The sequence below is a fragment of the Terrapene carolina genome, unplaced genomic scaffold (genome assembly GCF_002925995.2).
Source record: "Terrapene carolina triunguis isolate 2854851 unplaced genomic scaffold, T_m_triunguis-2.0 Scaffold42, whole genome shotgun sequence".
Classification (NCBI taxonomy): Eukaryota; Metazoa; Chordata; order Testudines; family Emydidae; genus Terrapene; species Terrapene triunguis.
In genome coordinates, this window is record NW_020664393.1 from 22,670,149 (window position 1) to 22,690,634 (window position 20,486).

At 39.7% G+C, this 20,486-nt stretch overlaps 1 protein-coding gene across 1 annotated transcript in view; it reads left to right on the forward strand.

Moving 5' to 3' along the window:
* CEP162 (centrosomal protein 162) overlaps nucleotides 1-20,486 on the forward strand; it is a 79,833-nt gene that overhangs the window by 12,932 nt on the left and 46,415 nt on the right. The window contains exons 3-11 of the mRNA XM_024193218.2: nucleotides 4,649-4,801; nucleotides 5,145-5,331; nucleotides 6,762-6,817; nucleotides 8,458-8,573; nucleotides 10,473-10,500; nucleotides 15,430-15,549; nucleotides 16,378-16,572; nucleotides 19,709-19,790; nucleotides 20,185-20,467. Of these exons, the coding sequence (XP_024048986.2) occupies nucleotides 4,649-4,801; nucleotides 5,145-5,331; nucleotides 6,762-6,817; nucleotides 8,458-8,573; nucleotides 10,473-10,500; nucleotides 15,430-15,549; nucleotides 16,378-16,572; nucleotides 19,709-19,790; nucleotides 20,185-20,467 (1,220 nt within the window). The remainder of the gene's footprint in view (nucleotides 1-4,648; nucleotides 4,802-5,144; nucleotides 5,332-6,761; nucleotides 6,818-8,457; nucleotides 8,574-10,472; nucleotides 10,501-15,429; nucleotides 15,550-16,377; nucleotides 16,573-19,708; nucleotides 19,791-20,184; nucleotides 20,468-20,486) is intronic.

Here is a 20,486-nt window from a genome sequence, read left to right on the forward strand (position 1 = left end):
GCTAAATACGGTATACTGGAAACATTTCATAAGGCCAAGAAAGATGCATATTTAAATGAAGAAGGAAATGCCGCTTCTGACATTCCAGACAGTTGTGAGGGTAACATACTTACTCTATTTCCTATCCCATAGGTGACTTTAAAAAAATAAAAATAAAAAAAACATTTGTTAGTTGAAAATTTCTTGTCCAGTTATAATATAAAATTAAAATTAAATAAAATAATGCAACCTTTTTGGATATGGCCTACTGCCAAAAACAGCTGAAATTTAAAAGCTGTAATTCAGCATGAAAAATAGCCCTTGTTGAGAAGTAGTTCACTGCATTGTTCCAAAGGAAATTGATTTTGATTTGGCCATGTTATGAGGCTCTGAAAATTACATACAGAGCATGTGAAATCCTCTTTTCTTATTGGTTGTTTAAGTTTATTAAACTCCTGTCCTGCATTGAGAATCAAGTAGGCAGGTCCCCATTTCAATGGGGGTTCTCTATGGCTCTCAATACAGAGCTGCAGTATTGGTAAGCATTCACAAAGCTTATGTCAACCCCTCCAAATCATGAGATTTAAAAAAATCATAAATTATGGGGTCTTCTATTTTTCTCGTTGATTTTAAGCCTTTAGGGTTCATGTATTCAGTTTTTTCTCTGCAACCATGATGGATAGAAACATTATTTTTAAATGAAATCTTGTAGTTTTGTGTAATTACATGACTCCAGGTGCTGGGGGTTTAAGAAAAACACCAAATACTGTGAGATTTGCAGAACATTTGCATGAGTTGGCATTGGCAAGATCAGGGCCTAAGTGATCACCTAGAACTGAACTGCATTTGCTTGAATAGCTCAGTTCAACAACAAACAAATAACAAGTTCCTTAGGTCCTGGTCCACCAAAGCACTTAAGCAAGTCCCATTGAAATCACTGGGACCACTCACACATTTAAATGCAGGATCTTTGCTCACAGGGTGAGTCCAGACTGGCCTGGATGTACTCTGAACATTGTGGGAAACCGAAAATCTGGTAAATAGGGTCCTTCTCTAGTACCAGCAGCAGAATTCCCTGTGGTCTAAAGGAATGTGTATGAAGCTAGGAGCTTGAGTTATTTGTCAACCTCCTTCCATCTGACTTTGTAATATTTATTTAGTGAGGTCTCACCATTTCTGCCCTATAAGATGGTAATATATACTCCCATTTTCCAGATGGAGTAGTTGAGAGACAGACTGATTAAATGACTTGTCTAAAGTCACATACGAAGTTTGTGGCAGAACTGGGATCAGATCCCTGAATTCTGTTGTTGTAGACCCATATCTTGTCAACTGGATTACAGTCCCTTTTAGACAAATTGCTCCAGAAATCAGGCTATTCATGCCTACCCTTTTGAACAGCACTTTGAGAATTATAGATGGAAAAAATTCGATATGGGAGCAAAGTGTGTCTTTACCTTATCTGAAAAATATGGCTATTAAGATTCAGGGATTGTGTAAATAGGAGCCACTGTTGTCTAGTTAGGTATTGACCTCAGATAGAAAAGACTTGAGTTCTAGTACTTGCCCTGACATTTACTTGCTACATCACTTAACCACTCTGTTTCATTTACCTCATCTGGAAAATAGGACTATTTGCCCAGACTTCCCATTACAAAGTGATTGAGAGCTGAAGATGTAAAAGCATAATTTTCCTTTGCGTATATTGTTGTTGACCACATTTTACAGGAGTAACTTAGGCATAAAGAGGATGAGTGACTGTCTACAAGGCATTGCAGGTACAGTGGCAAAGTGTGTTATAACCAGCAGGAAACGTTCAGCATCCCACAGCTCCCATTTAGGGCACCTAAATAAGTGGTCAGATTTTCAAGAGTTGAGCTATGTTGCTATCAATGGGAGCTGCTGCCTGCTAGGCACTTGTGAAAATCTGGTCCTGTTTACGTACATAATTAATTTTAACTTTGCTGTGAACTGACTTGTCCCAAGAATATTTCCATACTGCTCTGGAAAGCTTTCCAAAGTATTTTTAGGAAGCCCTTTCCTCTTCTGCTACTGTAATACAAATATATAATAGTGAAGAGCATCATGGGCTAGTATAGGTGCTTAAAATGTTATTGCAAAATTAGGCCTCAGTCGTGCAATCAAATCAGCACAGGTGGACCGCATCCACTTCAGTGGGATTCTTTGCAGGTGCAGAGCTGTACCCTTGCATATCCGAATGCAAGGTAAGGACTTTTACTTTTAAAAAGTATGTCCATATTGACTGAGTCATAAAAACATTTCACTGTAAATATACTATTGCTGTTTAATACAGTTAAATATCCAGCATCTGGAAATGTATTGTTTTGTCTATATATGTCCAGTTTGAAATAGACAGATGACTTTCAAATCAGTTGGGGATGGGGGGGGATTCTGTACACTTAAATCCATTGACATTAACTGAAAGATTCCTGTTGACTTCAGTGGGTTTTGGAACCAGGCCATATATTTTGAGTAAATTTTTTAGGATGTTTAACAATATAAAGAGAGTACATCTAATATTTAGAATTTATTAAGACAGTCTGAGGATAAGTCACTGGAAAAAACAAATCAGTTTCACCTTTACAAGAGACACATGGTAAAACAGAAATAATGAAATATGTACAGAAGTAATACAAGTTTATAGAGCCAGATTCTCTTCCCTGACTTTTCCCTCAGTGCCAAGGAGATGGAAACTGGCCCTATCTCTGCTTTTGAGGTTTCCTCCAATGGGGGGAATTTTTGAAGAGGGTAGAGCGGGCATAGCCGGCTTTTACAACACTTTCTTCCACAGTCCCTGTCAGAGTGCATTGGGGGTGAAGAGGAATATGGTAAGGGGAAGGAGAAATTTGGCTAGAGCACGCTGTGGTCTGGCTATTCCCAGCTGGTGAGCTGTTCCCAGCTGGCACAACTCAGAGAGCTGTGTTTGCGGCCTGTCTGGGTAGAGAATTAGTGTATCTATACACAGCAAAGAATCTGGGCCTAAAAGCATACTTTGTTGAGAAACATCTTGTCAGACACAGCAATAAGTAGGGTTGTCAACCCTCCCGATTTGGCTGGGAGTCTCCTGGAATCAGGCTCGATCTCTTGGAGGCGACTGAAGCCAATCTGGGAAATTTTAGGCTTATAAAGTCCGGCGTCACAGCGGGGCTAAGGCAGTTTCCCTACCTGCCCTGGCTCCACGCTGCTCCCGGAAGCAGCTGGCATGTCCTGCAGCAGCTCCTAGGTAGAGACGTGGCCGGGGGTTGCTGTGCGTTGCCACTGCTCCAGGCGCTGACTCCGCAGCTCCCGTTGGCCAGGAATGGGTACCGCGGCCAATGGGAGCTGTAGGGGCGGTGCCCGCAGGCGGGGACAGCGCGCATAGCCGCCTGGCCGCTCCTGAACCTAGGAGCCGCTGCCGGACGTGCCGCCGCTTCCAGGAGCCACCTGAGGTAAGCGCTGCTCGGCCAGAGCCTGCACCCCAAACCCCCTCCCAAACTCCCTCCCAGAGCCTGCACCACCTCCCACACCCCTGCCCCAGGCTCAGCCTGGAGCACCCTCCCACATGCCAAACCCCTCAGCCCCAGCCCAGAGCCTGCACCCCGTTCTGCACCCCAACCCTCTGTACCACCCTGGTGAAAGTGGATGGGGGAGAGCAACAGAGGGAGGGGGGAGCTGGAGTGAGCAGGGGCGCGGCCTCAGAGAAGGGGTGGAGCAGGGCCTTGGGCAGGGGGTGGGGAAGGGGTGTTTGGGTTTGTGCGATTAGACAGTTGGCAACCCTAGCAATAAGTTATTAGTCAGAGCTGTATTTGTCTCCAAAGGAAAAATATATGAGAATAAGTGGCTTAGAGAGAAGAGAATTCCTATAAAAATCTGTCAAACATACTGGACTGCTGGGACAAGGACATTAATGTAAACATACAACAAAGAAATATTTTAAGATTCAGACATGTATATAAGGTTTTGTGTGTGGAAGGGGAAGTATGATATAGTGTATTACTTGAAAATTAGTATGTGATCATTTAATTAAAGGCTATTGTAATAGATAAAATGTGCATGTTCATCCTTAACTTTCTTCTTTCCTGACTTTTGAGTACTTAGTTGCAACCTGAATATTCTTTTATTGTAGTTTTTTAATTAAATGAAATGTGTTGTTTTTAAATAATGTAAGTTGCTGCTAAAGCAATGGGTGCTATTTTTATTTTTATATAATATATATATAAATAAAAATAAAAATAAAAAACAAATACAAAGCTACATTTTTCTCTGGGCTGCCAACTACATTTACAACTAAATATTAATCTCTTTATAACACTTCTGGATATAATTGGCTTCCATGAATGCTTTTGTGAAGAGGTTACAAAATACGCTCTATGTATTTCATAACATATGATGTTCACCTAAGCAGAATCTCAGGCTGGTGTTAAAAACATGACTTGTGAAAATAAAAAAATTGTAAAGCAGAGAGTAGCTAAGCTAAACAAGACATGCAGAGGGCTGAGTCACACACTTTAATAGGAGCTAAGGGACGCAAACAAGTTGAACATTTTCGCTCCTGTGATAAAGTATATAAACTTCACTCATTCTAAAAAGGTAACTGCAAGACTTAACCATGCAGTACAAATTGTCATTTGTAATTCATCTCTATTGTGTACAAAACTGTCTTTTCTAGGAATGCTAGGGACAAATGGAAGCTTTCTCAAGTCACAAAAGGATTCCCATCCTATTATGGAGGTGGATGAGGAAGCTCACACAGGAAAAATGCAGCTCCAAAAAAGTGATGGCGTTTCTATATCCTTAAGTAGAGACAGCCTGGAACCTGATGGTAAGAAATAACAGAGAGAGGAACCATTTAATTAGATTATTAGCAAATTGTTGGCCAAGTTATTATCAATGAAGAATATATTTTTCTAAAAATAAACACAAGTGGTGAGAATTGGTGAAACTGTTACCTTAAAACATGGTTCTCGACCCTGATCCTGCAACTAACTCTGCATAGGGGTCTATCTGCATGGAATCAGTTGCAGGATCCAGTACACTATTTATTATTTCTTTAATACCATTAGCACTGTATGTGACTGTCTTTTATTATAATTAAACTTCTATGATTATTCCATGTACTGAGATTATATTATTGTAATTAGATTGTCACATGTTTTTAAATTTAGATTCAGTTGTGGCTTCTGGACCCAATCAAAGTATTTTGGGAGCTGGATTGGATACTTTGGAAGAACAAGAAGAAAAAGAGAGATTCTTTGCTAAACTTGAAAAAGGAGCTTCATATACCATTGATTATTCAAGATTAAACAAAGAGCTGGACTCAAATGATTCTATATTACTAGCAGCATTTGCCTGGTAATGTGTGTGGGGGGACCCTATGCTGAAATTACTACATTTCTTTTAATAAATATATACACCTCTACCTCGATATAACGCTGTCCTCGACAGCCAAAAAATCTTACCGTGTTATAGGTGAAACCGTGTTATATTGAACTTGCTTTGATCCACCGGAGTGCGCAGCCCCGCCTTCCCGGAACACTGCTTTACTGTGTTATATCCGAATTCGTGTTATATCGGGTCGTGTTATATCGAGGTAGCGGTGTATATATACAATGGTGCTCAGAAGCCCAAATCACAATCAGGGCATCATTGTACTAAGTACAGTATGAATATACAAAATGATGTGGTCATTACTCAGAGGGTGTGATTCCCAGCTCAAGGAGACATATGGTAGCTGTGATCAAGCTAGCATGCTAAAAAGTGTGGTCATGGTCGCATGACTGGTGGGTGGGGCTAGTCATCCAATTACATGCTATGGTCTCAGATGTGTATGTAATCGGGATGTTGCCCTCCTGCCAGTCATGTTGCTGCCATCATGCTCTACTTTTAGTGTCCTACTCTGATAAGAGCTAGAATGGGTATGTCTCCTCAGCTCAAAGTGCAAATGTACCCCAAAAACCTAGGGCAGGACACAAATGAGATTAGCAAAAGGAGAGAATGAGGAGAGTCATAGTGATAGTTACACAGACCTGTACACAACTTGATAGTTACAAGTTATTTAATTTTTTTTCTTAACTATAACATGTAAATAAAGATATTGGTAATCCATACTAACCTTCCACTTAGCCATTTTCTTTTAACATATTCCTATAGAAATCACATTAGAAGTGAGGCTTGGGGAGGGATTTGAAGTAGTGACTTCAGAGACTAGATCTGGGAGGTCATTCCATGTGTAAGAGGCAGTGTGAAAGCTGTGGGAGAAGTAGACAAATGGGCAGTCAAGGCTGGCATAATTGGGTTTGCTTAGAGATTGAAAAAGAAACTTCTTAAGATATAAGAGCAGATAAGGAAGGAGAGGGAGAGTTCTGAAAAGCTTTAAAAGTGGGGACAACAACCTTGACTTTGAAGGGAGCCAAGAGAGGAACTCAAAGGGTGGAACGTGGCAAAGTCAAAACAAGAAGCAAAAATAATGATAGGCATGTTTGTTTTGAGGGGCTATGTGGGTGTGAAGGAGGCCAGAGAGGAGGTGGTTGCAGTAAACAATTAAGAGTGAAGAGGCTTGGGGGTGAGTTTTAGCTGTGTGGACAGCTGAAGCAACACTTACACAAGTAGAATGTAAAATCGAATATCAATGATTAGTTCAAAAGTGTGCACATATTATTACAATTACTAGTATGAGGCAGGAAGCTTTTATGAAGAACAAATTAAAAAATATATATCTTAAATTGGTGCTCATAAATGACAAGGGAGACAGTAACATTCTTGCTTTTTTTTTTTTCCCTCAGCAATGAACAAAATGTAGAACAAGTGGAAGATGAATCTAAACATGAAGAGAAATGTGGTAATAGTCTTATCTTCACATATAATACACTTACATTTTCTTGTTTAATTTGTGAAGTCTCTTCTTTTTGGCTTACTTTATACCCAACAGTGTAAACTAAGAATAGAGAAAATTTTACAAAACTGCTGAATAATTAACAAAAGGTGAACTCCCTGCACTAGTGTTAATTATAGAAGCTACTGAAGTCATCAGAAAAATGCATGTTGGAATATCTGAGTAGAGCAGGATCTCCACATTTCCTGGAAAGGAAAAAATACAATTTAAAACTTTTGTTTGTCCCCTACTTCATAGAAGGTGAGCCAGAAAATTTGAGGCTCCTCTCCTTTTGCATATTCCAAATAGACAAGATAGTATAGCAACATCACTGAAAGGTAGAGTAGTGGGGGTATTATGGGAACCAGGTGATCTTTCATCTGGCTTTCTTCCACATCAATATTCATCCCAATGGGTGCAACCTGTTTTTATTTGAATGTCAAGGTGATTTTCTTATTGTCTGTACTAATAAGGACTTGGGATCTGCCTTTTATAACTTTACAGTCCTTCCGTCCGGTGATTCCCAGATCAGCCTCCTCAGGTGATCAGAACCTCCCAAATAGCTTTGTTTCCAGGCGACATCTCCCCTGAGAAACCGGTTCTGCCCGGCAAGAGCCTGCCTCTTGTCTAGGATGTTTAGAGACGGATCCCAGTTTAAGGACTTCTATTGTCAGCCCTGTATCACTCCCACTTGAAATTTCAGTCCAACATGGAAGTAAAAGAACAGAGAAGAAAAGGGCTGCACAATCAAAATGGAGTTAGGAGCTTGGTAAAGACACATACAGAGAGTTCATAATCTCACACCAAATTCATAAATTGTAGATTCTTCAAATTGACACACTGCCCCTCTTAGCCCTTCTCCACTTTTTCCCTTTCACTGTGCTGCTGCTCCTCCCTCTCCCCTTACTTGTGCTCTTTCTTGGTTTATCCATTTTATTCCATACTGGTTTCTTAATCTATTATACTAAAAGGGCAAATTCCTTTTTGAGATGGAATTAATTAATTGTTTAGCTGACCTGTCCAGAAATCCATTTTGGAAACTTTGAATTTAATAAACATAAAGAAACTCTTATTAAATGTAAGTAAAATATGTATTTGCAAACTTTAATTAACTAAAGGAAATAGTCTTTCTTTAAAATGATGGGTGCATTGTCAGTTCAAAAGTTATAATAGAAATGTTAAAACAAATTTGTAGTTTTACAAAGCTAAAAGAATAGAAATTCTTATAGTAACAATTTAGATCCTATGTAGTTATTGTAGTGCGTGTGTATATGTATGTATAGACTATAATTATAGTCTTATGATTTTTTATAGTGAAACTCGTATAGTAACAATTGTACTACATAATCAGAAACTAAAGTATACATTTTGAATCCTCAAATGTCAAACAAAAATATCATTGGGAATGGTGGACAATCCTGTTTGTAGCAATTACACTATGTACTCATTTTAATTTGGAGGGACTATACATGATTTATTCTTCATGCTAATTTTTGTTACAAAATAAGCTCTGTGAGCAACACAGTATTTATTATTAGCAAAGCATTTTCCTGACCCTGCCTTAAAAAAAAAAAATCATCTTTATTTCCTGCTTAATTATACTTCAGGCAATTATAGTGAAGATTTTGAAGATGAGACTGAATCTAATTATCCTTCTAAAAATGAAGATAACCAAGTTGAGCAAACTGTCAGATCAGATGCTGATTTAAGTATTCAAGGACAGGTATAATATTTAAAATGTTGAATTTTGTGGTGTCAGACATTTGCTGCTATGCTTATCTGCTTTAAAGATGTTCATAATTCTGACAAAGACCAAACTGCTAGTTTTTAAATGCTTCTTTAAAATCTATCATTTTAAACTAATTGTCTGAGCTTTTAAATTACTTGTTTGAGTTTATAGAGATCTGCAAGTACACAAATGTACATGTAAAAGAACACAAGTAGCTATAGTTTTTTAAATGTACTTGCATTACATACAAGGAAGAATAGAGGTATTTGGTGTGATATTTTTCCATGAAGAATGTACTCTTCCTGGTGGTTTGATCTTGATGGTCAGACTCAACCCTTGACATATCTACAGTACATGCTTATTTGCATTTTGAGTCAACGATCACAGATGGTAAGTGCAGTACTTAAAAGCACTGCACAGAGCTTCAGAATGACAAGGAGCTTGTCATTTCAAGTAATACACTATATCATACTTCCCCTTCCACACACAAAACCTTATATACATTTCTGTATCTTAAAATACTTCTTTGTGGGGAGGACTGGGGGAGGGGCGAAAAAGCTATTGAGCTCTTCGGGAAAAGGAAAGCTAAAGTTCTATGGACCAGAGGAATGAAAAGAGGAATCAAACTTTTCCTTTCCACCCCTTCTCCCAAACAGTGCATACACCTGTTGGCTAGTGACCTGCTGGATGACTTGTGAAGGGGTGGTCAGGACTATCTGTATCATCAATGATGAACCTAGTGGATCTAGCCACCTGGAATTCTGTGACTGTAGGGGAATGCCGAAGTGTCATGGAGAAGGTGCAGTAGCTCTATACCTGTTCCCAGCTGCCTTTGGCATAGAAGGCCTGGCCGGAGTGGCTGTATGTTCTGGCTATTTCTGATTGCTGCAACAGCTTTTTGGGGATCACTTGGCATAGGTTAGAGCAGTTCTGAGGCTGGTCTAATTTTCACCAGGGGCCAAACCATCCCAGGATCACCCCCAAAATCCAGGGGTCTAAAACGTGGTATAAAGTCACCTTTTCCTACCCTTTGGGTCCAAGAATTGGACCCAGTGTGTTTTATGTAAGCAAAACAATGAGACCAAGAGGTAAGCCTTCAATGCAAAATTAAAGACAATAAGTCTTTGTAAGGATATTTTGTATGGTATCCATGCACTGTACCACATCTATAGAAAATGAGCTAAACCTATTTTCAGATGCTTCTGGTCCCTTAAGACTGAATAACAAAACACTGGTGCATAAAATGATTCTTATTTCTGAGCAAAATTCTTTTAAAAATTCAGTGCAACATAGCAGAGGTAAACTTTATTTAGTAGGGCGTACCATGTATGTGATTACAGCTTATCTACATTGCATTCTGTGGTCTAGAACAGCTCACATTCATCTCCAGTTGATGACCCTCAAATTTTTGTAGCTTGTTTAAAAAAAAAAAAAAAAAAAAAGTATTAGTTGAAATGCTAGTCCTAATAAATGCAAAACCACAAACCGCACCTCCGCCCATGTTCATACCACTTTAAGGCTTCAAACTTGAAGGCAAAGCAGTTAGGAAATATAAAATGAATGCTGTAATAAGGACACTAACTTGGTGTTTTCTGATTTTCTTGTATTGTAATTTTCAATAACAACATTTTGCTAATGTAATTTTTAGCATCTAGTTCCATCTCACCCCAAAGGGGGAAGCAGAGTAAAAGAATGGGGAAGATGTATGGTTCCAGTTCATCTATTTGTATCATAACTACATAGTGCTCCAAGCAGTTGCACAGCTTAAACTCATACTATAAATATTGAACTGCACATGAACTAAATCAAACTTTTAATCTCTTTAAATATAAACTTACTTTGTTTTTTTCAAATTCACAAAGTAACTATCCTTCACTGTTTCAATTGTTTTAGGATGAAAAGACTGGCATGCTGGCTAAAGGTAAAAATTTAAACTTGCAGTAGCGTGAAAATATTTGTAAAACATATAGCAAGTAAATCTGTTTTATTTCTGTATTTGAATTTACTGCTCCCTAATCATGGACTGAAGTATTTAAGAATGATCCATATGTCTTAATTTTTAAATAGGCCTCAACACAGTCTCTAATTTTGCACCAAAAATTCAATATCCATATTTTCACACCTGCAAGCTTAGGGCCCGATCCTTCAGTGAGCTCCATGCAGGCACTGCAGTCCTCGCATGTGGAGCTCATAGAACTGGGGCCTTGGTAGCCATGTTTCAGAATCCTGCCCAAAGTGTTGAAATGTAGAAGGTGATCCAGTGGATATAGTGTACTTAGATTTTCAGAAGGCCTTTGACAAGGTCCTTCACCAAAGGTTTTAAGCAAAGTAAGCTGTCATGGGTTAAGAGCGAGGGTCCTCTCATGGATTGGTAACTGGTTAAAAGATAGGAAACAAAGGGTAGGAATAAATGGTCAGTTTTCAGAATGGAGAATAGTGATGTCCTCCAGAGATCTGTACTGGGACCAGTCCTTATTCAACATATGCATAAATGATCTGGAAAAAGGGGTAAATAGTGAGGTGGCAACATTTGCAGGTGATACAAAACTACTCAAGATAGTTAAGTCCCAGGCAGACTGTGAAGTGCTACAAAAGTATCTCACAAAACTGCGTGACTGGGCAACAAAATGGCAGATGAAATTCAGTGTTGATAAATGAAAAGTAAAGCACATTGGAAAACATAATCCCAACTATACATATAAAATGGTGGGGTCTAAGTTAGTTGTTACCACTCAAGAAAGTGCGGAGAAACTAAATGGATTCTTTGCTTCAGTCTTCACGGCTGAGGATGTTAGGGAGATTCCCAAACCTGAGCCGGCTTTTGTAGGTGACAAATCTGAGGAACTGTCACAGATTGAAGTGTCACTAGAGGAGGTTTTGGAATTAGTTGATAAACTTAATATTAGCAAGTCACCAGGACCAGATGGCATTCACCCAAGAGTTCTGAAAGAACTCAAATGTGACGTTGCGGAACTATTAACTAAGGTTTGTAATAACCTGCCCTTTAAATCGGCTTCTGTACCCAATGACTGGAAGTTAGCTAATGTAACGCCAATATTTAAAAAGGGCTCTAGAGGTGATCCTGGCAATTACAGACGGGTAAGTCTAACATCGGTACCGGGCAAATTAGTCGAAACAATAGTTAAGAATAAAATTGTCGGACACATAGAAAAACATAAACTGTTGAGCAATAGTCAACATGGTTTCTGTAAAGAGAAATCGTGTCTTACTAATCTATTAGAGTTCTTTGAAGGGGTCAACAAACATGTGGACAAGGGGGATCCAGTGGACATAGTGAACTTAGATTTCCAGAAAGCCTTTGACAAGGTCCCTCACCAAAGGCTCTTACGTAAATTAAGCTGTCATGGGATAAAAGGGAAGGTCCTTTCATGGATTGAGAACTGGTTAAAAGACCGGGAACAAAGGGTAGGAATTAATGGTAAATTCTCAGAATGGAGAGGGGTAACTAGTGGTGTTCCACAAGGGTCAGTCCTCGGACCAATCCTATTCAACTTATTTATAAATGATCTGGAGAAAGGGGTAAACAGTGAGGTGGCAAAGTTTGCAGATGATACTAAACTGCTCAAGATAGTTAAGACCAAAGCAGACTGTGACGAACTTCAAAAAGATCTCACAAAACTAAAAAAAGGGCAACTAAAATGATTAGGGGTTTGGAACAGGTCCCATATGAGGAGAGATTAAAGAGCCTAGGACTCTTCAGCTTGGAAAAGAGGAGACTAAGGCGGGATATGATAGAGGTATATAAAATCATGAGTGATGTGGAGAAAGTGGATAAGGAAAAGTTATTTACTTATTCCCATAATACAAGAACTGGGGGTCACCAAATGAAATTAATAGACAGCAGGTTTAAAACAAATACAAGGAAGTTCTTCACGCAGCGCACAGTCAACTTGTGGAACTCCTTACCTGAGGAGGTTGTGAAGGCTAAGACTATAACAGCGTTTAAAAGAGAACTGGATAAATTCATGGTGGTTAAGTCCATTAATGGCTATTAGCCAGGATGGGTAAGGAATGGTGTCCCTAGCCTCTGTTTGTCAGAGGATGGAGATGGATGGCAGGAGAGAGATCACTTGATCATTGCCTGTTAGGTCCACTCCCTCTGGGGCACCTGGCATTGGTACAGAAGCTTGTAATGGATGATGGGATGGATCACTTGATGACTATCTGTTCTGTTCATTCCCTCTGGGGCACCTGGCATTGGCCACTGTTGGAAGACAGGATACTGGGCTAGATGGACCTTTAGTCTGACCCAGTATGGCCGTTCTTATGTTCTAAAAACAGGACTTGATTATGGAAGCCCCAGCTTCCTTCTCCAAGCCCAACTGATACTTGGCAGGGTGGAAGCAATTGAGCATCTTTGAACCTAAAGTTAGGGATCAAAGCAGAAAAGATAGTAGCTTAAACTGCCCCTCTCCTCCTGATTATAACCCCTTGATAGTTTGAAATAATATTTTTGGTCCTGTGCTGGAAGGTTGGACACCAGTGTTTTACATGCTTTTTGTGACCTACCTGTTGAAAGCCAAAGCCACCAACCCAACAAACTTGGGTTGAGTTTTTTCAGAGCCAGCTAGGGATCCAGCCTTATTCATTTCAGTGGGAGTTATAACTAAATTCCTTAGTTGTCTTTGAAAATCTTAACCTTGTTGTCTAGCTCTCTGACCTCCAGTCATAACACACCCACTTCTGGAGAAAAGGATATTTTATTACTGGTCACTTCTACAATGGTCTCCTTTACCAGAGTGAAGAAGAAAATCTGTAGCTTGCTTACCCAGCTGTCTGGGAGTGAAGTGATCATGAGGTGCACAAGAAGTCTTTCAGAAATTAACAGAATGTTTTTCCTATTCTCACTTGTCTCCTCCCTCGAAAAAGGGGGGTTTAAATAATTCAGAAATTGCTAAATGGGTTTTATTTTGGCAATTTAAAAAAAAAAATCATGCTGATTTTTGGAGAGTCCTTTAGAGTAATGTTGTTATAGTGAGGCAAGATTTGGTGTGTCTACAAAACATGTGGGGGTCTAACAAATGAACTGTCTTTAGCCAGTTCATAAGTGTGGAGGAATGTTGTTGCGGCAACACTGTCAAGGTTGCTAAGCTGTTACAGCTGCTCAGGGCTTCTGTTCTTGGAGCTTCGGTGTTACCAGCACAAGCAGAAAGCTCAGCCTGCTAATTCAGCAGACCTCGATGTTACTCATAGAGAAAGACCACAGGCACGGTTCAGCGACTAAGGCACGCAGCCAGGTTTATTGCCCTCTAGGCACGGTCCTAATGACTCTCACAACTTGCACAAGTACATTAACACATGAGTGCCCCATGGCAAGGAGTGGTTCAGACAGCGGGAATTTCTGTTGTCCCCTCGGCCACACAAAGGATTAAGGCGAGGTACCCTGACATTTATAGACTGAGACAAACAACTGGGATAAACAATTTATGTACCACCTTATGTGTTTCGTGACATCAGTTTGTTACCTTCCCTTGTACCTTGCTCCTGATGTCTCAGACATAACACCCCTATTCGTTACTCTGTCAAACCATTTTATCTTGTGCTAGGTTGGGGTGTATTTGTATTAACTTCCTGGAATATATTTACGTAGTTACTTCCTCTCCGGTCAGGAATGTGCTTACTTGGTTAGCCAGTATCTAGTGCAGTGATCTCCAAACTTTTTTGATCGCGTACCCCTATCGGTAAAAAATTTTTGAGCACGCACCCCCTGCCGTGCTGGCTCTACCACTTTTGCCAAAGCAAAAAAAAAAAAGCCGCTCGGACTTCTGCCCGAACTGCCGCGCACCCCCAAGGATCCTCTTGCGCGCACCCCACTTTGGAGACCACTGATCTAGTGTATTAGTTATGTTGCCACGGCCAAGCCTACTGTGGTTCATATCCTTTGAGTCACACTGTTAGCTATGCCTAGGGCTCCAGCAAGGCCTGCACCAGTAACAAAATACCTGCTGGTGGATTAACAAAATATTAACTACTCTAACAGTCTATTTTATGTTCAAGTATGCTAATCCTGAATTTGAAGGGATAAATGGTAAAGGCCTATTAGTAATAAAACCAAGTGAGGGCTTAATTCATGAGGGTTAACTAAAGGGTTTACTCATGAGCCTATCTGTGCAGTGTAGTATAAGGGTGTGTTCAGGACCGGCTCCAGGCACCAGCTGGGCAAGCAGGTGCTTGGGGCGGCCAAGGGGAAGGGGCAGCATGTCGGGCTCTTCGGTGGCAATTCGGCAGAGGGTCCCTGTTCCTCTCGGAGGGAAGGACCTGCCGCCAAATTGCCGCTGAAGAAGAAAGCGGCGCAGTGGAGCTGCTGCCGATCGCGGCTTTTTTTTTTTTTTTTTCCGCCGCTTGTGGAGGCAAAAACCCTGGAGCCGGTGCCCTGGGTGTGTACACCCATTTGGCTACTTGCGTTGCTTATCACAGCACGGTGGGGAAATAGCAATAGCTAAGCCATTACTTCCTCTTCCATGCAGGTGAGTAGGCAGGAATGGGGTGTGGATTGAGCCTTAGCTCCTCTTTTCTAGTGTGCCAGCCAGCACAACTGAGCTGGTTTGGAGCAGAGTGGGCAGGGAAGCTGAACTGGGAAAAGAGCTGGAGCAGCTTGCTTCCCCCAAGGAGCAAGAGGGAAGCAGAGACTGAAAAGGCCTGCTTTGCTGCTGGTGGAAGTGCAACTAGGAACTGTCCCATACGCATGACGGATCGCAAGGTGCCAATCTATTCCTAACTGATTAAAATTGTATTCTGCATCCACTGGGGCAGGATGGAGAAGTATAATATCAAATCAGTGACAGTGTTCTCTAAAGTCCCAGGTTTATCTCTTTTTGTATCCTTTTAGTTGTGTTGCTTGATTCACAAGACTCCACCATGGAAACCCAAAAGGTCATTGAACAGCAAGATGCAGCAGTGACTGAACATCAGACACCTGAAGTCACTAAGGATGAAATAAATGGAACTGGTAAGGCTGCTTTGTCTTGTTTTGTTTTAGACTCTATTTTAGCTGGAGACTTGATGGCTCCAGAGGATTGGATAGAGGAAATAAGGAAATTCTACGTTCCCTATGCAAATCAAGCCCTGGTTGGTAATGACCAAAATCTTGAGGAAGGAAATATTTTTTCTTTTCAGGCTTAAATTTTTTTTCATAAAGGCCTTTTCTAGACAACTGATACTTAAGTTTTAAATATTTTCTTTTATTCTTTCTTGATCACTGCAAGCTGCTTTCTCAAACACCCACACCCACACTTTAGCAATTGAATTTCATTTAGAAGTCAGAAATAGACATTTACAGCAGCTAAAATTTTAATTGTACTTGAAACTGTCATGGGAGAGAGAAGTCAAAACAATGAGAAAATATATAACTCCATGAAGACTTACAATACACTTATTTCATCATAGGCACACTGTATTTAATCTAACAAAATATATTTCTCATTTGTGTGAGTTTTAGTAGTGAAAATATATATAAAAATAGAAACACCTATAATTGCAGAGAAAAGACTGTAGAGAAGAGCAAGTATTGTTTAATAAACACTTTCCTAGTTAAAATGAAGTTTGCTGTTTTCAGCAATAGTTGCTCCCTGTAAATTTTGAAATTGTGAGTCAAGAGAGGAAAAGTAAATTGTTGGATTTCTTTTCTTTTTCTCATTACTTTGTCACAATGTTGTTCTATTTATCTGTTAATAGATCATGCTAGTAACTGAAACTTATGCTTCCAATGTGTTGAGTTTACTAATTGTTTCTCTAATGAATTTCCAGTTCCCTGCATTTTGTGATTGTTAATTTCCAGCAGGTATTTCCTATGGACAAACTAACAGTGATATTGAAGCATTACAGCAGGCCTATTGTCATATTGATCAGTCTCTAGGAGACACAGATGAGCAAAGAATTAATCTTAGTGCGATGGAAAATGCAGAATGCCCAGTACAAGATGCTTCACAAAACAACGAAGACTGTGCAAAAAACATCTCAACTACTGAATCAGGTAGATACTGCACATGGAAGCAGGGTTGTGATTTCCCATCTATTGCCTTTCCTTAGTTGACATTACTACATTATGGAAATGATACATTCAAACTCTGTGGATAGAACTAGTACAGAGTGCAGCTATTTGCCATTTATTTTAGGTTAAAAGAGCTGTGGTTTCTGGTAATATGGACTGAATTGCTCATGCTCCACTAATCTTGAGTATATAATCTTTGTATAATTCCTTTCTTGTTCAAATTATGTAAAATCAGTGTATGTTTTGGGTTGTGTTCAAGTTACACATGAGAAGTGTGTTCAAGTTACTTAAAGGAATGATTTCAAACAAAAGAGCTAAAATGTAAAGCATTTATGCATTTACTATTGACTCCAATATTCTTTACTGCATAAAACAAATCTCTTTTTAAAAATTGAAAAAACAACTGTAATATCACATACACAAGTAAAATATATAAGCCTAGGGGTAAAATTTTTCAGAAGAGTCTGAGTCCCATTTTCAAGAGCGTCTTAGGCTCCCAAGTAGAGGTGTCTGGGAAACCTAATTACAGTTATGTGAAAACTGTAGAGTTTTCATAATTTTTTAAATTCTGACGTGGGACAAATTTTCACAGAACTGAAATCCTGCAACATTTCATTTTGGAAACACCAAAACCTGGGGTTTCTGAAACAAAATATGCTCCTGGGATCCCCGACTGTCTCTTTGGCAGGCTGCAGGGAAGCTGGTACCCATGATGCCTTGGCAGTTGCAGACTGAAGTTGACATGATTCCTTATCAGGTTCACTGCTGTCCATCACTGAATAACAGCGGTGAAACTGACCAGACCTTTTAACTTGACAAAAGTCTGGTCAGCTTCACTGCTGCTATTCACTGAAGGGCAGCTATGGATCTAACAAAAATCATGTCAATTTCAGTCTGTGGTTGCCAGGGTTCCTGGCTTCATTGCAGCCCATATGGTGATCTGCCGGGACCTGGGAAGCCTTGGGTCCTTTCTAACATGCTTGGTGGGTTGAAGCTGGAACCCTGGGAGTGACAGCTCTGAGGCTCCTGGCTGAGCTGGGTCTTCCAGGGTTCCAGCTGCATTTCATCCTACCCGCAAGCCCCAACTCCTGAGAATCCAGGCAGATGAGATGACCAGGAACCTTCCTGGGTTCTGTCAGAAGTTTGTCAAATTCAAACTGCTTCCTTGAAATATTTTGATTTCCATGTATCAGAAAATTATGACACAAAATATTTTGTTGGAATTTTTCTGACCAGCTTTTCTCCTAAATGCCTAAGTCTGTCTTACTGAGTGGGACTTGAGTTTCTAAGTGCTTTTTGAAAATGGGACTTAAGCTCCTGAATCACTTAGTCACTTTTGAAAATTTGACTCTCGATCTTCTCCCTGAAATCCAACCAGGGAGTGGATCTTCAGCGTGTGAATCTCTACTCCCACAAGATGGGGGATTAGCCACATCAGTGGCACTATCTCTTCTCTTCTACTCAAATTCTTAGGGCTGGTCTACACCCAGCCGCTAGTTCGGCGGCTGGGGATCGAAGTTCTGGGTTCGACTTATCGCGTCTGGTCTAGACGCGATAAGTCGAACCAGGAAGTGCTCGCCGTCGACTGCGGTACTCCAGCTTGGCGAGAGGAGTACCGCGGAGTCGACGGGGAGCCTGCCTGCCGCGTGTGGACCGCGTCTGAACCGCGGTAAGTTCGAACTAAGGTATGTCGACTTCAGCTACGTTATTCACGTAGCTGAAGTTGCGTACCTTAGTTCGACTTGGGGGGTTAGTGTAGACCAGGCCTTAGAGAATGCTACACCAGATCATGATCTACAGTGGTAGAGAGGGTGAAGACTACACAGGTGATAGGGATGAGAAGGCAAGTTGCACGTTCCCAGCAAGGATAATGTAGTCTGATACAGTTATCTTTCTATTAAGCACCCTCCTTGCATCCTAAAGGCATCCAGGGCTAACAGAGTTCTCCAATAGCATTGTATTGCCAAGGAAGAGCTAGTGGGGGCCAGAGCTGATGCAGAGGTAAAGGATCTCCGTGTGGATGGCCTCCTGCAGATCCCAGGGGATCTGTCATGTTCTGGGACAGCTCTGATTACCTTACCCAACACAGACTTGAATGAGACAATATAGGGAAATCTACAGGAGCCAATGTTTGCAAAGACCTCCTTCCCCAGCAGCTCTCTCCCATGGGTTTTACCACAGGAGGGTAGGATCTGGCCTATAAAGATTCGTACTACATAAAGTTCTATTTTAAGAAAAGATTTTAATTTGCTTTGTATTTGTAACACCCTTTTTAAAGCTTAGAAACAAGATCTTCTCTACTCACTTTTTCTATGTGACAAACATTAACAGCTAAATTCTGCTCTTAGTTACACCAAGGAATTGAGAGTTATTCCTAATTTACACCATTTTCCGAGATGGCCTAGTATGTCTTTTCCATTTCTATTTTCTGTCTGTGATTTCTTTTCACTACCTTAGAAGCACTGGAGATTTTGGAGAATTACACACTACTGTTTGTCAGAGTTTAGCTCAGTATCTCTTTTGTTTGCTTTTTAATGGGGTTCAGGTTAATAGCTTTCATTTATTACTGGTTTTGTATTATCCTTATCAGTTTGTTCAATACAGCACTTAAAACGTAGTTAATGATTTAAGTTAAAAATGCCAATAAATACTTTATGCACTAATCAAGCATAATGATACCCATTTGGAATACCTGTGCCTAACTTAAAATATCTGAATAACACCTGAGAGATTGTATGTAGTTTCTGGACAATGAGGGTGCTTGTAAAAACAAGACAAAAATACCCATCCCACTCAAAATTAATGATTCTGACACTTATGTGTTAAAAGTTACTTTTACAGTTGAGACAAGTTTTTTTTTTGTTTTTTTTTTTCTTCTTCAACATCAGTGAATTATTTACATGGTAGATATCTTGGAATCTATTTGATGCCAAGTTAAATCAGTAAGGGGCATGTTTCAGAAAGATACGTGCTATTTTTGTCAAATACTCAGTTATAGCATTTGATACAAATGTTTTCTAAATCTATCACCCACTCAGAATTGTAATAATTAAAAAAAAATAGTTTTACTGTGTATTAAGTATTATACTTAAAATTAATAACTTATTCCACTCCTTAGATTTGCTCACTGTAGAGGAATTGATGAAACCCATTAGAGCAGATTCATCTCATGTGAGAGGCTTTGACCTGGAGCCTGTAAGGTATTTGTTTTAGAAAATGCATGTTTTAACATCTTAATACCCATAAATTATTTGTGAAAATCATCTTTCTGAATAACTAGGGTCATTTTTGAGCTAGGAATCTAGATTTTATTGTGCTAGATAATTTAGTACTACTGTGTGTCGTTTGTGCTGATGTGTAAAGTGAATATGTATTCTGAATTGGTCTGGCCAGTTTTGAAAATAAGATCTATTTCCAGTAGACTTACTCCATTAGTAAATACAGTTTAGAAGTATTGCAAGTAGCTATTTAAAAAATGAGCAGTCTTTTGATCTGGCAACGGAAATAACATTGCATTTGTGTGTCAATTTTAGAAAAAAAAATTGTGAGCAAATTGCAAGTCTTGTTAAATGCACTTTTATTTTTATTTTTTAGTCCAGTAAAGCTAACAGACAGCAGAGCAGCTGAATTTGACAGCCATTTGCCATTTAAAGAACTCAAAAATGATGCAGTTCTGGAGAAGCAAAGTTTAGATTTTTTGTTTGAAAAACATAGTAAAGAAGAAGAGAGTGTTTTTCTCCAGGCAACTGCAAATGAAGGTAATCATCAAAAAGGGACTGATAAAGAAGACCAGATTGATAAAGAGCAGCTTGACTTTTTGAGACAAAAAATACTACAAGATTCTGCATTGTTGCATCAGGACAGCAAAATTAATAAGGTAAGCAATATTTAGCTAT